General features: G+C 45.2%; 1 protein-coding gene across 1 annotated transcript in view; it reads left to right on the forward strand.

The window, feature by feature from the left end:
• Positions 1 to 17,066, forward strand: part of LOC138565974 (E3 ubiquitin-protein ligase TRIM39-like) — a 244,132-nt gene that overhangs the window by 203,694 nt on the left and 23,372 nt on the right. The window contains exon 6 of the mRNA XM_069643059.1: positions 7,294 to 7,406. Coding sequence (XP_069499160.1) covers positions 7,294 to 7,406 — 113 coding nt within the window. The remainder of the gene's footprint in view (positions 1 to 7,293; positions 7,407 to 17,066) is intronic.

The following is a 17,066-nucleotide window of genomic DNA, read 5'->3' on the forward strand; positions in this document are numbered from 1 at the left end:
CAAGCCGCCTGCAAGCGGCATGACGACTTCGGGCGCTAACCAAGAAGTCCTAGCTGCGATTGCGGACCTAAGGGCGGCCTGGGAATCTAAACTCGAACTAGCCGTCACTGAACTGAAAACGGCACTGGACCTCAAGGTCGGAGAGGTGCAGGAGGACGTTAATCTACTCCGACAGGATGTCAGGGCCTTGGCGGAGCGCACGGAGTCCCTTAAGAAGGAAGTTAGCCCGAATACTGTGGATTGTGCCTCCCATAAGGCCGAATTGCATGCCCTGATACAAAGTGTGGGCAACTTGGAGAGCAGAGCGGAGGAGGCGGAAGGACGAGCCCGACGAAACAACATCCGTATTGTGGGCCTGCCGGAGGGATTGGAGGGCCACGATCCCACGGAATTCATTGAATCCATGCTACTGCAAGAGATACCCGGAGGAGCCCTATCCCAAGGATTTGCAGTGGCAAGGGCACATAGAGCTCTAACAAGGAGGCCGCCACCGGGGAACCCGCCTAGGCCGGTGATAGCCAAAATTCTTAACTACCGAGATCGTGAGAGGATATTGGAACACTTTCGTAAGGGAGGAACGATCACACGAGGAGCGGCAAACATCACGGCCTACCCGGACTATACCCTGTCTGTGCAGCGTAGCCGCATGAACTTTGGGACGGTAAAGCGGAGATTGAGAGAGGCGGGCTAGAAATATATGTTACTGTATCCGGCAAAATTGAAAGTCATTCATAAACACAAAACTTTGTTTTTTGAGACCCCGGAGGATGCCATGGGATGGCTCGATGCGCAAGGATGTCCCCAGGAGTCAGAAGTTCGGACGAAGGAAGAGCACAGAAGAGATAAGTAATGCACGAAGAAGGTGCCACAAGATGGCGCGGCACGTGGGACCTGAATATAGTCGCTTGCGCAGCCTTCAGTAGAGAAGGTCAGACTATTGCACTAAATGTTATAAGCACTGTAGTTAATGTTGAATTAACGGGAGCCTTACAGAGCGGTTCTCTTTACCCCACAACAATTTTAGTTAAGTGGCCATTAGGGCGACTTCACCCTACTGAGCTCTGTGCATTGTTTGGTGCTTGCAGGGCTAGATGTGGGGGTGCCTGAGTTCCGAGAATGGAGCTGGGCAGCAGTTGGGGTGTGTGATGTTGGGGAAGGGACGGGCGGGGGGAGGGGAGGGAAGTTGGGGATTTGCCGTGTACATAGTTCTGGGGAGTTTGAGCTGGTACGAGAAGCTACAAGCAAAGATGGAGGGCTGTATCTGTATCACGTGGGCAAAGGGGAGTCGCTACACGGAAGGCAAGAAGACACTCATGAGCCATGGGAGACCTTAAGATCGTAACATGGAATGTCAGGGGACTTAACAGCTACTTAAAAAGAAATAAAGTCATGATGTACTTAAAAAGACAGAAGATTGATATTGCTTTGTTGCAGGAAACACATTTGACCCAGCAAAAATTGGAACTGGTGGGGAAGAAGTGGAGAGGTACTGTAGTAGGCTCTCCGTACTCTGCCTACGCTAGGGGAGTGCTGGTCTGGGTGGCACCGCACGTTCCGCTCCAACTTACACAAGAGGTGGTGGACACGGAGGGGAGGTTGGTCATATTAAAGGCTTTGGTAGAGAATAGAGAGGTGTGCATTATAAATACGTATGCCCCCAACCAAAACACTGTGACGTATTTTAGAACCCTGTGTACTCATCTGGGCGCGTGTATGGGAAGAGCGGTTATCTGGGGAGGGGATTTCAACTGCGTGCTCAACCCAAAGGCAGACAGATCTGATGGGAAGATTGATAGGCCCACCACAGCGGCCAGGGTATTGCAGACATTACTAGATGACTTTGGGCTGGCGGATGTTTGGAGACTGAAACACCCTAATGAGACACAGTACTCGCACTACTCAGCTCCGCAGCACCTGCACATGAGACTGGATTACTTTTTTGCCACGCCAGATGTGGTGATAGAGACCACCCAAATAGAATATAGAGCGAGGGTCCTGCCGGACCACTCGCCTCTGGTGCTGACCTGACAGCACTGCCGCCCCAGGGCGCGGATACCGACATGGCGCCTCCGGGTGGAGGCGCTCCGAGACCCAGTCTTCAGGGAAGATATCAGGGATGCAATCTCACAGTACTTTGAGGTAAACACAGGCAGCGTAGATTCAGCGTGCACGCTCTGGGAAGCCTTTAAGGTGGTATTGCGGGGTGCTGCTATTGCTAAGTCAAAAGGCCTACAGGGTGGGGTCCTAATGGAACTAGAGGAAGCGGAAGAGAAACTGGAGCGCGAAAGCAACAGGGTGGGAGGGGACGCGGAACTTGTACTCGAGTTGCAGCAAAGGTGTGCAGAGCTTTGGGAAAGGCTCTGCAACCTTAACTACAAGAAGTATGTCGAGAGGCAACATGCAGGTGGGGATAAAACTGGCCGCTTGTTGGCCTGGTTATATAAGAGCGAAACCCCCAGGCCCCCGATTAGCACAATAACTAGAGTAGACGGGGAGGTGGTTGACACCCAGGAAGGAGTCAACGAGGCATTCTTGGACTATTATAGAACATTATATGAGGACAGAGGAGGGGACAATCGGGAGGAGATTAGAGAAACACTAAAAGACATGGAATTACCTAAGATTAGTGATGAAGAAAGGGAGGAGCTGGACACACCGATTACCTTAGAGGAATTAGAGGAGGTGGTGAAGCAGCTGCCCACCTGCAAGACTCCGGGCGCGGACGGATTCCCTGGCGAGTTTTACAAAACATATAAAGTGGAAGTACTCCCCCCTATGCTAGAGATGCTCAATGAGTCTTTTGAGAAGGGTTGGCTACCGGAATCGCTCAGAGAAGCACTAATTGTGCCGCTCCCTAAGCCCAACAAGCCAGGGCATAGCTGCGGCTCCTATAGGCCGTTGTCAATGTTGAACCAGGATAGCAAGATCTTGACGGCGGTCCTGGCCAATAGGCTGCAAAGGGTTATTAGCAAACTGATACACCAGGATCAGACAGGTTATGTTCCCAACAGAAATATAACCCACAACCACAGGCGACTCCACTGGGTGATTGAAGAGGGAAACAGGAGCGATGGGGAAATGGCGGTGGTGTCCCTAGATGCAGTCAAAGCTTTTGATGCAGTGAGGTGGTTGCTGGCGGCCCTGGAAGAATACGGGATGGGGCCGGGTTATGTTAGGTGGGCAAAATTATTATACAGTGAACCACTGGCCAGAGTACGCACAGGATCGGTGATATCTGAGAGGTGGCAACTCAGTAGAGGCACCAGACAAGGGTGCCCCTGGTCCCCGATGTTATACATTCTAGCCCTGGAGCCCCTGGCAGTGTACCTCAGACAACAATATGAAATGGTCGGTATTGAGGCAGGGGGAGAGAAACACCTAATATCCTTGTATGCTAACGATTTACTACTGTATTTGAAATATCCGGAAGAAAATCTTCAGTATATTCTAGAGGTCTTGGAAAAGTATGCAGAACTGTCCGGCATAGCGGTAAACCCCCAAAAATCGAGCATGTTCCCATTGGGGAGCTACATAGGAGCCCCTCAGGAACGGTTGCCAGTGTTGTCCGTACCTTGGGCGGCTGATTCCTTCCGCTACCTCGGAATAGATGTGTATCATACGGTGGAGGGGGAACACTTGCATAATACCGAGGTGGCTGTGAAAAAAATCCGAACAAATATGAAGTTTTGGGAGAAGCTGCCGCTGGCGATGATGGGACGGGGGGCGATGCTCAAAATGGTGGTCCTGCCCAGGCTGTTACATTTCTTCAGTAATATACCATACTTGATACCCAAAAAGTTTTTTGTCAAACTGAACAGCATGTGCTGGGACTTCCTATGGCACGGCACTCGAAATAGAGTGGCGCTATGGAAGCTACAGAACTTCCATGATAGAGGGGGGCTTAAACTGCCGAATTGTGAGGCCTATTATGTAGCTAGTCAGTTGCAATATATAACCAAATGGCTCTCTGATGAAGAAACTCCTGAATCTAGGCTGTTTGGGCAGGACTGCACCCCGTTTTACCTAAAGGAGATTATCTGGGTGCCTAGACTCGAAATTAAAGAACGCCCGGGTATGCTGTTGCTTGGGTGGAAGATGTGGCACAGAGTATGCCAACTGATGGAGAACCCGTGCCCGTGTTCCCCACAGGTGTCACTAGTCGCCTTAGCTGGGGGAGACAACCAACTCAGGATGATAATCAGGACCTATTGGGAATCGGTTGGGCTGGTCACATTGGGAGATGTATGGCAAGAAGGGATTATTAAAGATTTCGAAGAACTGAGAGAAGAGACAGGTTTGCATGGAGGCCAATATGTCACGTATCTTAGGCTAGTGCAGACTATTCGCAAAACCTGGCCAGAGACTGTACTGGCGGAGGAGCCAGACGTCCTAATGGGAACAATATATGACATATCAGAAGGAGGGCACAAGATCTCTAGACTGTATGAGATGGTGATGACCCGGGTGGGGAAGGATTTGACTCATTTGAGCCTGGACTGGGAAGCGGAGGTGGGGGCACAGATGACCGATGGAATATGGGAACGTGCTATAGGATACCACAAGAAGGTGTCCAGAAACGCCAGATTGCAGCAGGTACAGTTATACATAACGCATAGAGCCTATATGACCCCGAAGAGAATATCTAAGTTTGCAAACGCAGGAAGACAAGCATGCCCAAAATGCGATGAAGAAGATGCTGATATGACACACATGTTCTGGTCTTGCCCAGTGATTGAAGCTTTTTGGGGGGAAGTGGCACGCAAACTAGCGGATAAAGGGGTCACGCTCAACATAGATACGGCATGGGCCTGCCTGTTGGGAGGGTTTCCCAGACCACGGAATACTAAACATCTTGGGAAACTGAGGGACCTGGCATATGTGCTTGCTAAAAGAAGGATTGCCATGGGCTGGAAGCAATGCCACAAGCCACGGGTTGAGGTATGGTGGCGGGACTTGCAAAAATGGGCGGAGGCTGAAACGGTGGTGTGGCAGGAGGCATGTAGCAAGTGCGGGGAAGAAGAAGTGGGTAACCTGATGGCTTGGAGAATGTTAATAACAGGACTGTTTGGCACAGTAGTGGATTCTGCAGCTTCGGAAGGAAGCGATACCCAGCCACACACAGCGGATACAGAACGAGAAACGCAAATAAGCTCTTGAGGGGGGGGGGATTTGGGGAGCAGTATTGAGTGTTAATTGATGATCACGAGTCTGTTGTAAATAATGCTGCAAGTTTGGTTTGTATTGTTTATTTGCTTTCAAAATAAAAATCTTTAAAAAAAAAGTTTGTTCCTGTCTAGTTAATGCTCAGATTGAAGAAGAAACATCTGTTGTACCTTGCTCTTGTTGGCGAGACATGGCTGTGGGGCCAAACTGCCAGAGGGCAAGAGGCTGGGAAGAGGAGCTGGAAGTCTGCAAACGCAGGAAGATCAAGCAAGGAAGATCAAGCAAGAGAGACTTCAAATGATTTGAACAGAGGAGAAAAGAACCTGGATGACCCCAGTGTGCAAAGGGTCCTGAAAGACTGTGTGTGTTCCCATTAGGCATGCAGGACCCGGAAAACTATGCTGAGGCTACGGCAGAATGGAGGCACAAATCCTCCACTTCGAACGCAAGGAATGTGGAGACTACAGAGTCTAACAGGAGAAGAGAAGGTGTAGTTTATGTGCCGGTGACGCTGTGGAGAAGGCCGAACAGCAACATCCCTGCTAAAACACCATCCCGCTTGACCAGACCCGAAGGCATAGAAGGTACCAGTGTTGCCAAGGGTGGAGGGAGACAAGCTGATATCAATAAAGAGAAAGAAAGTGACAAGGAGGGTTACGGGACCAGTAGAAAAGCGGGATATTGTACCTTGGAAAGAAGCCCATACACAAACAGAAAGGTTAAACAAACTTGAAAGCCAGAGCGATCTGGAGAGTCGTTGAGAAATAACAGACAGTGGTACAATCATGAGGGGAAGGGAACCTGGAGGGTTCATTTAACCTCTTCAGGATAAAGAACCAATATCGAGAAAGTGGTTAAGGTGGTGGAAAAGGAGCAAAGGAAACATTCCTCCAAGTAAAGATTTTGAGACATTGGACTTCTATAGAGATAAGCAAGTCTTTCTGAAGAGGCCAACAGGAGAGCCGAGAACACCTCTTTTCTTAACTATTTTAGTATAAACTGATAATCATCGCCATAGAGTATACAACAGACAATTGGCCGGACATAACCTAAACTGAGAGACTATTGCTTGGGCTTATGTTTTATGTTGTTTTTTCCACAGGTTTAGGGCCAGATAGTGAGTAGGTTTGGACTGAGGACTGCTTTTGATTTTGATGACGAGCGAGCACCCTTAGCTAAGTTTTGAAGGTAAGGAAAATCCCTATTAGCAGCAGGGATAGATAAGCCTTTTCTTTTTAATTTAATAAACACCCTGGAAATGTTCTCCTTGAGTCTGTCTTCTACTTCTCTTCTAGTTTGCAACAGATGGTGTCCTTTCTCTCGTGGACCTCATGGCTGAAGAATCTTTGTTTTATGTTCCAGAGCAATAGATCTGCTAATTTATCTCACACAATCTCCCTGCCCTCTCTGATAAGTCCATGGGAGCTCATTTGTGCCACTACTTTATTTTACAGAAGCTCACTGTCTCACCCTTTGCACACTGAGTTTCTCATATTCCTCAAATTTATTTTTCAGAGGTACCCTGCACCATCCTGAAACTCATGGTGGTCTTGCATTACTCCTATTAACCAACAGAAGCCCATACCTGTCTCATCCTTGCGCCATTGGTAGGCTTTGCAATTCTTCCATTTATCTCAAAGAGGTTCCCTGCCTAATCTTATCTCCAAAGCAAGCTCCAAAGGGCAATTTGTATTCTTCTCATTTGTATTCCTATCATTTGTCCCCCAGGAGAAGAGCCCTGTTTCATCATTAGCCAATGAAAGGCGGGTTTAAAGACTGCCCTCATTCATATCGCAGAAAGTCTACCCTTATTCATAGGAGGGTTCACAGTACCTTTGTTTTCTATCATTATCCCATAGTTGATCACACACAACCCTCCTGTTTATCTCACAGGAGAAGAGGCCTAGCCCACCATTAGCCTCACCTGAATGTCACATCCCTACCCATTTATTGCACTACAACTCCCATCAGATTTATCCAGCATAGCCAATGGTGCGGGATCATGGGAGTCGTAGTACAAAACAACTGGCGAGCCGCAGGTAGCAGACCTGTCTCACAGGAAAGCATCCTTGCCCCATTCTTACCATAGGAGCCTAAAAGAATAATGTAGTAACCAGTGTCTCTTCTTAGGTGTCAAAATATAAAAACCAATGAACAGATCAATTTTCCAGTCATTGAAGAGAAACTCATGAAGTACTCACAGCACTGCAAGATCCTGCAGAGAACCATGAGAGAGCTGAAAGGTAAGGTAACTCATTGGTTAATGTACCTGCTACGTAGATCTCTGTCCAACCTGCAGGTTGCAGATTGGGATCCCATTAGGAGCGTTTCAGTCTTTTGTCCTACCATCCTACCTATTCTTTTATCCTACCAGAATCAATACTATAGGTATGATCAAGTTGTGTAGCAATACCACCCAACTAATGTGTGACAAGGTTTGTGATGTGTGCTACATACATTGGAATTCACTACTTTTCTTGACAGACGTTTTGGCAAGTATCTAAGGGCACGTTTATGGACATGTTTGTGACAAGTAGAGCATTCTTTTTTTAACGTTGGCCATAAGTACCCATTTCAGAGGGCTTGTATTCATCCAAATGGCCTAGGTTTGGCCCACAAAAACGGGGCTAGACTATCCTAGCATTGCCCTATTGCACTATAGGTGCAAAGTGATAGTACGAAGATATATGCTGTATCTACTGTTGCAGGAAAATGATGCTGTTGGTATGGCTCTGCCCAATGTGTGGTATTGCTGAGGAAAATGTCACCCACTTCCTATTGTTGGGCAAAAAAAACAAAGGGCTAAGAAGTATGTATATCAAACCAATCTTAAATAATGTGGGCATAGGGCAGGTAGGCATTGCCATGAGATTCCCAAGACAACGCCTAGATCCACATGTAGTCTTTGGAACAGCTCGATTTATTCATAGGGCTTGGTTGCAGCGATTTGGGGCAGTAAAGAGGGGATTCATTACCAAATGAAATGAAGAGCCAATATTCAGGGCTGCGAGTATTGACTCTCCCTGACTATTATTTAGTTTTGTATTCTTTTTTTCTTTTTTTACGTGTATGAAGTTGCTGCTATTGTATTGTATTGTAATTTTAGACTTTATCCGTAACCTTATGAATTGATATTTTAAGAACTTGACGAAATCTGCTAAATGAATTTTTACACTCTGGTTGTTTTATTGTAAATTGTTTAAATAACTTGAAGATCAACACAGAATAAAAGTTTGTTAGATTGCTAATAATTCAGGATGGACTCAAAGTTTCTTGGAGTGTCTTTATCACATTAATCACACGATTACAGGTCTCTGGAAGACCAGCATTGTTATTTGCTGATTACCCAAATGTTAGCTTACAAAGATGCAGGAAAGGTGACGACACCACTCTTATTGTCTTCACTGATCTGATCCTGAGTGGGCTCTGTGCTGGCTGTCCACAGGCTTGAATAGTTGCCAGTGTTCCTGTGTAAGAACACTGTGTTCATCATCAGGGCCATCTCGGGGACCAAGGCAAGCAATGCTTCTGGAGGGCACAAGGTTCAAAATGCCACACTTAGTGACAGAAAGAGTTATTTTGCAAACAAAGGCCACGTGTCCACTTGTTACCAACATTCCTGGTTTCCAGTGTTCCTGCTTCTTCCATTGTGGCAAGTTCCCAAGTGGACAAGCATAAAGGCCCTGTTAAAGAAAAGGATCCATGAGTTGGCACATCGACTGTGCCCACCAGTTCATGAAGGAGAGCACCACAACGTGCCATCTCTTTGGCCACTGCTGGAGAAGTGTGGAGTTCACAAACACTGCCAGAAGTTCACTGCCAGGTGGAGATCTTGAAGAATGCCACTTGGAAGGGGTTTTGCATTATCCATCTTCGTTGGGCTTCTTTACAGGACATGTCCCCAGTGTTGACACATTACAGGTGCAGCCACCACAGGTAAATAGGAATTTGGGAGCCCGAGACTCTCAGCTCACCAAACGTTGGGTTGCCTCCATTCAAATTTTTAGCAGCAGGCCAATCAATGAGCATCGCCACATCTAAACTTTCCAGGCATCTCCCCTGACTTTCACTAGAGTGTGCATCCTAAGTTGAATATAGACACCTTTCAAGCATCCAGTAATATCTGAAACTTTTAACTGCAGTCTTTTCTCTCTGAGACAGGCATCAGCCAAGACCATATACGGCAACATTCTTTTCCCATGGGAATGGGAGGTTTGGTCAAAGTAGAATTCGGCGGTTTATCTGGGCGGAATTTGGCCACAAATATATGTGTGCTTGTAGGGCATGGGGGGTAATCATAAAAGTAAATATAGGGGGTTGTCAGGGGAGGGCTGCAGGGGTCTCGCCCGACATATATTTGCGGCCAAATTGAATAAAATAAAAAACTAGACGAAATCACCGAGAACCGTTTCCTACTCAGTCATATAGGACACAACGTTAGGATTGCCATTGGACTTACAAAAGGCTTGCTGGAAGAGACACCCTTGGAGTACAATAGGTTGCGGCCACTACAATTTGCAATAGCGGCTACCAATAAGAGAAGCCCACGCAGTTTCATCTGTGCAAGAAGACTTACAGAGGGAACGGGGCAAAATGTGGGCACCCTAATCTCACTGAGGCACATACATAATTGTAATTGGTTATTTATAATGCTGACCCGGGGAATCGAACCTTCGTAACAACGCACCATCTTGCTTGCTTCCAATGCGAGTGCATTGCCCCTGAGCTATTCTCCCGAGACAACATCCATCGAGAGGCCTTGCTGAAGAGTTAGTGGGGAAAGTCTAGTTAACCAGTCAGGAACAAAATGAAGTAGGTCCTTGTGCTAGAGCTGCACCTGTCAACAAGATTCTAAGGAACTGTCTTGACTTAAAAATCGGTTTAGCTGTAGTTCCTCATTGGCCGTGTAGCTCTCACCGCCATAAATCAATGGTAAAAATGGAGTTGGAGTGTAGGAACTGAGGATTTGGTGGAGACTCATCCCTCCCATTTTCTACAGTGTGGGGATATTCTGTACTTTTGTAAATGGGGGAATGGGAATGGTGAGGCATGGGGCTAATGGAATTTCCTTTTCTCCAGTGGTGTCCCAGAGTAATAGGAAAACTGCCAGAGACTTTGGAATGCCAGGTTATCCATATAGGGCTCTGCCAATTAACATCCACTTAGCATTGAGGAGGGCACTTGAAGGGCCATAGGTGGGGATGTCTTTGGACTTCAAAAGGTTTGCAGATTGATCTGCCCATCATGCCCTTTCAAATGCTGTATTCAGACTTCAGGTAATAAAAACTCCCAAGTCACCCACATGCTAGTCATACTCTCCATGTATGAGAGCGTGAAATGGTTGCAGGAGGGTTTTTTTGTGCTGTCTTCAATAGAAAATAACAAGAAGGAAACATGAAATTGTGTTTAAAATCGGCTGTAAATTGGGCAACATGCACAAACAAACTGGTAGCAGGCGCTCCTCTCCAGAAAGAATATGGCATGATAACCTGTTCTGAGATGAGAGTTTGCAGCACACGCTTTTTGCTCACTGTACCTTTCACAGATGGGAAATATCCATTTGCATATCAGTCTTTGTCCTGCCCACATGGGCAGTCCCGCACCGAAATGCTATGGCAATTCCTCTCTGAACAAGAGTACCAACAGCAACCCAATCCACGTGTTTTAGCCTTGTTGGGCCTCATCAGTGAGGTGAAGCTGTGCCTCTCTGAGCACAGTGAGCAGGGAGTCCAGGTGTGGCTGCCCCCAGATAACTCAAGGTGACCAACCCCAAGTTCCTTGCAAATATTTCAAAATAGGTAGCAGGCGCTCCTCTCCAGAAAGAACATGGCATGATAACCTGTTCTGAGATGAGAGTTTGCAGCACACACTTTTTGCTCACTGTACCTTTGTAAAAGTACATGTTTATAGAGGCCCGAATGCTGTCGAATTCCAAGCTGCATCAATAGTGCCTGAGCTTCTCCTAGGAGACGCATGGTGTGCAGTCAACATAACAAAACTGTACAGTATGCATTAAAACTACGTACATATAGCAATACATCGGCTATCAAAACCATTAGATGTGAACATAATGCACCTACAAAAACATCCTTTCAGGAACGTTTAACCACTTTGCTGACCCGCCACTTTCCCCAAATATATCTTAGGACTGCTGTGAGATTAATACATGATAACAGTCCTAAAATAAGGTGAAAGTGCTATTTTTGAGGTCAAAACATAACATCGTTCATGAAACAATGTTTAAGCATAAAAACGTGAAGTCTAAAACCGATGGGAATACCGACATTAAGCGACAAACAACGAGTTCAAAGTTAAACATATGTAAAGTGTGCAAAAAGTTGGGAATGCCAAAGAAAATGTACAAACTGTCCAAATGAAGCATTTCACTGACAGAGGTTGTTTGGCTAAGGTAAATACTCCCATAGGACAGAGTATTTGTATCTTAACGTTGGCAATCTCAATTTATGTGCATTTTACTTTTTGTTACCTTTGGTCTATTTGTTCCTTAATATTGGCCTTCCCAACAATTATAATAATAATTTGTCATCCATATAGCGTTTTTACCAAAGAGCTGTATATAGAACATGTGTATATATATATTTACATACCATTATGTTATAAATGGTTGTAGACTTTCTGCTTTTTTAAAAAATAACGTTCTTAGTCTGTTCAGAGCACTATGTGCAATCTGTAATTTGTTTTGGTGTGTTTTTCATGGGCATATCGATGTTCCATGCAAATTGGGTACAATTCAGCTTCAGGTGTATGATACGACGTGTTGGTGGTTCTGGTGTGGCCTTGTGTCCACACTCGCCATACATTATAGCGTGTTACTTCATTCCTCTGTTAGATGCAGGATCTGTGAATGTTGTCTGTGAATGTTTTCTCGGAGTATGTTAGTCGTGGTCCACCCCTGTATGTGTATGCAAGCGTGCACGGGAAAGTGTGTTCATACATACTATGAAAAGTCAAGTATATATTCATAGTCTCTGTCGCTATTGTGGTGCATTATGTTTTGTGTGTGTGAATAGTTTGTGTTTTTGCCATCCGTGATATCTAGACCATTTTTGGTCAATCACAATGTTGTTTTGCCCCAGCTGTGTTCAATTGTATTCTGCCATTATGTGTTGGATCCCTGTGTGTTGTGTGTGCCAGTTGTTGTTGAATTTAATGGTATTTCATCTTCTTCTAAGTGTGTTGTTGGTGGTCGTGGTTCATGCATGTGAGTCATCTCTGTATACTGGTCATATGTTTACTCGGTGCCAGGGTCCGACTGGGCCATAAAATTGTCTCGGGCCCCAATGAAAAAGTGGCCCACAGTTGCAAATGGCTATTCATTCCTTTTGTGACTCTGTTTGAACAGTACACAAAGGGGAGGTTTTTGATAAGATGTGATGCACTTTAAAGAATATTTATTCAGCAACAGTGGTCAAAACGACTAGCCGCATAGTGAAGTAACTTATCAAACTGGCTCACATTGGCCAAAAAGTGGCCCACCCTAACCCGAAAATCTGGCCCACACCAGCATTTTGCATTTTTGGTTCGGCCTATTGCCCTATAAGCCAGCCCAAACCTGCTCTATGCCTATTGTTGTCAATGGTATTCCCCCAGAGTTGTTTTCTGTTTGTTCATGTTGTGTGTTTGTATTTGGCGTCCATCTTGTCGGCAGACATACTGGTCAAATGTATTCTGCAAAGATGTGTGTTATCTTACACTTGCTTTATATACCTGGTGCTGAATTATATTATGTATAGTAATGATCTTGTTACTGAGCGTGCTGTAGTTGGTCATGATGTGCATTTTGATTGTGTGTTCCTTCGGACCATTGTAGTCAATTGTGTTCTAAGATTGTGATATGTGCATGATCTTCATACAATAGTCTTGAGCTACTAGTTGTACATTCTCTTTCACTGGTATATGTGGGATACTTGCATGCTGTTCACACCTCTTGTGCATGGCAACTGTGTTGAGTGGCCATGCAATTGTGCTGTGTGTGCTTATTCGTTGTTGGTGGTTACCAGGGTTATTGCAGTAAATTGTATTTGGCCTTCAAGCACATTATACATCTATCTATACATGGGATTTATAAAGTGTGACTTAGCTGGGTAGCAACAGAGGGATGTATGGTAATGGTGACACTCTTTTTCCCACATTACATCATGAGAGAACCTTCTATCACACTTCTTCCCCTTCCTTGCAAACAATATTTTTACTTTGTCCCCTGGAACCACAGAGAACACAAGCCATAACAGTGCCATCTGGCTGAGATCCTGATGTCACAGAATCCGATGATGCAACTATGCACAAGAGCTGAGAATGCATAACTTATACAATGAAAGCCTAATTGAACCCATATAGTAATCCCAACATGGTAAATATGAGCAATGGTAAACTGAATGGAGATAAACATCACAAGAGGCTGTGGAAATTGGACACACTCAGGAGGTTACAAATCTGGTAGAGTGTTAGCAGAGGAGCCGGGGTGTATAGGAGGAGTTGGGAAAGGGGGGATTTCAGAGTGGGAGAAATAGGATTGAGTGGAGCAGTCAGTGATTGGGGTAAATGGGGACTCCAAGTCCTTCCTGAAGTGTAGGCTGAAGAAATCGTATCTCCATTGGTAGCACATGTTATGTAGTGTACTGTTCGTCAGTGGCCTGTCCAGACTCTTTTGACTGGGGTGGCCCAAGTGGGGCACTGACATGCAGGGGTGGCATGAGGTACGAGCGCACACATACACAAACATGATCAGAGTTTAGGATAATGAGGGGGCACCTGGAGTGGCCAATCGGATTCCAGAGGTAACACGTGGCACCCCAGGGTACTCCCTGAACACACCACTTCTGGTTGTGCCTGTTGCCCTTGTATTCCATGGTATTCCACACTTCTTGTTTCAATTTGGTTTTTGTTGGTTCATGGTGAGCGTGTATGTGATGTCTGTGCATATTGGTAGTGCATGTGCTCTGGGCAGATTGTTGTCAATTGTATTCCCTTATTATTCATATGCGTTTCACTCATTGTGTATGTTGTGCATTGTGCCGTTTTGTATTTTGTGCTTGTTGTTCAGAGTGTGTTCTTATTAGTCATCGTGTGCTCCTGTTGTGGCTGTTACGTGTGCATGCACTATCCATGAACAGCTAGAGATCATTGTTTTCTGGTGAACCTGAAAACCGGTTGTACACTACTTCTTTGCTTTACTTGGTTTTCTCAGTATTACTTTGCTAGGTCTTTGGAGTATTAGAACCACAACTCCCATAATGCAATACTTCTTTGATTCTCTTGACTTTATCAGCACCACTGTACAAGTCTTTCTGAATTTCAGAACCACCTCTCCAACAATGCAATATGTCTTTGGTTTTCTTGGCTTTATGAGCGCCATTGCCAGTGGCGTTTGTAGAGTGGGAACAACAAATACCACAATGCAAAAATTCTTTGGCATCCCTGTCTGTTTCTTGCTCTTCCTTCCTTACCTCCTTTCATGTCTCTCTCAGTCACATGGCCTTCATTCACCCCTTCAACTGGGCTTCTCGGTTCGGATTCTCTCCGTATGTTACATCCTACTTGTCGGGGTGATCCAAGAAACAACTTTTCTCCTTGACCTCTCAGGAGGTTCTGTCACTGCTACCTAGTTGTGCAGGCTCTTGTTGGTCTTGCCACTCCCGTAGCTTCAGTCAACTTTTCTAAAGATGCTTGTGATTTGGCTGTCTGACTGCAGCCTGGTTTGCAAGCTTGTATATTCTTCTGATCTTTCCCCACTTTTGTCTCCATCACTGCAGTTGGTCACACTGTGACTAGGCTCATTGTACTACTCTCCGTAGGTCGTGTGCCGTTGCGTTGCTCTTTCAGCAGCTAAGTTGTGTCTTTCTTCTTTCATGACTCAGTTCTGCTGCTTGTAGTCTACCTTGTACTGCCACAGCTCCAGTGCCCTGTTCAAGGCTGCACATACTCCACCTCATTTTGGCTTTCAATTGCCACTCTCCCTTTGCTTTTGTGGTTATCTTCTATTTCCTGGACCTTTGCCTCCTCTCTCTGGGTCACATAACGATGAACATCAAAGAGATATTCGCTTGCTGGTTAATGGGATGACTTCATCGGACATGCCTTCCTTTCCTTTGACTCAGGAAATGGAGTGAGGAGTCAAGATAAGTAATCGCCATTCAAATGAAGTTTACTGATGCAATGCTTGATTTAAACATGGAATGGCTATTGTAGGAGAACGTAAGCATTTGTGACCTTATTTATGATAAGCCCAACCAGTGGTACATGGTCAGTGACTAAGGTAAACATATGCCACTCAGGTAATGCCTTATTGCTGGAATCTGCCACTTAATTGCCACTCAAGTTCACTGATACAATTCTTCTTTTCTCTTGGGAACCGTTTCCTACTATATTCAATATGGGTCTTTCCACCCCATTTCTTTATTAAGGAGGAATGCTCCTATTCCTATTTGAGGAGAGCCGGCCTGCACATAAACTGTTGGGAAAAATCGGGGGTATTCAGAACAGGGGTGGAACACAAAGTTTGCTTGCGATCTTGAAATACTGTTCTGGTGGAATATGTCCATATTTAAGTATCTGAATGGTAATTGGAAAACATGTCAGTTAACAGGCTTGTTCTGGATGAAAATTGTATTTCTAAATGCTGCTAATATCTGACTATGCCTAGGAAGTCTTGAATCCCTTTCTTTGTCTTTGGTAGTTGTATCAAAGATGCCAGCTTTGGAACGTGAGCTTTGATAACACCATTGCCCACTTTGTGTTCCGGGTATTTCATTTTTTGTGGTCTGGGTGGCCGATTGGCTTGTAGTCTTGTGTTTTTGAATGCTGCACATACTGAGCCAAGATGTATCATGTGATCAGCCCGGGCTATGCAGATGTCATCATACTAGTCACATGCATAATCTTCATGTTGGATGAGGCAGCAATCCGTAAACCACTTAAAGGTAGTCTGCTCTCTATGTAATCTGAATGGCAGAACAGTGGAATGGAATGGGCCCTGAGTTGTGGCAAAGGCCACCATCTCTTCAACAGCAAGATGGGGGAAAACCTTTCAGTAACTCTTCATTAAGTACTGGGTGGAGATCTAGGTGGACATTCTCAGTCACTCAATAGGTTTGCCTGTCCGAGGCATGGGGTAGGCATCAAACTGGGAGCGCAGCGTTAAACTTCCCAAAGTAGAGGCAGAGCATGTATGAGTTGTCAGATTTAGGTATCCATATAGGAGGGGACAACTACTCATTGAACAATCTCTCAATGACCCCAATTAGTAATATTGTCTCAACCTCCTTTTTGATGATTGATCTTCAGGCTTCGTGAGCCTATAGGGTTTTGATAAAAAAGTGAAGATATCTGTATTTAATGTACCAGATATACCAGGTTGGTGGTCACATTTTTTTGGGAATTTTTGAAAAATGTCAAGCCGCGGTCCTGAGATGGGAAACGTTCTATCAGAATCGTGAGTAAACCTTCTCTATGGTGTCTGTAATGGTTGCAGATCTTCTTTGACATCACTGATGAAGGGAATCCTAGTGGCTTATTTAAGATCTTGTTCTTTTAATGCTTTTAAGAGGTTCATATGGTAGATCTGGTGTTTCTTTTGCCTATGAGGCTAATGAACCTGCTACCTTTTCCTAAAACTTGATAAGGTTTATTTCATTTTATTGGAAACTTGTTGTTATTCAGTGGAAGGTCTAGGATTCCTACTTAGAAGGCCCTTAGTTGAGCTTCTTTTTAAATGTATCTATTTGTTGGGACTGTTCTTGCTCTGGTCTCTTTGGAAAGTTGTCTCCCCATTTGAACTGTTCTGCATTTTCTAGCAACATACTAAATCGAAATGTGAGAAGCCAGTCAAGTTTCTGTCATCTACCACAGAGCCAAAATAATCCATGATAAGAACCTGTCCTACA

This window comes from Ambystoma mexicanum, chromosome 2p (genome assembly GCF_040938575.1).
Source record: "Ambystoma mexicanum isolate Mex_15411 chromosome 2p, UKY_AmexF1_1, whole genome shotgun sequence".
Lineage (NCBI taxonomy): Eukaryota > Metazoa > Chordata > Amphibia > Caudata > Ambystomatidae > Ambystoma > Ambystoma mexicanum.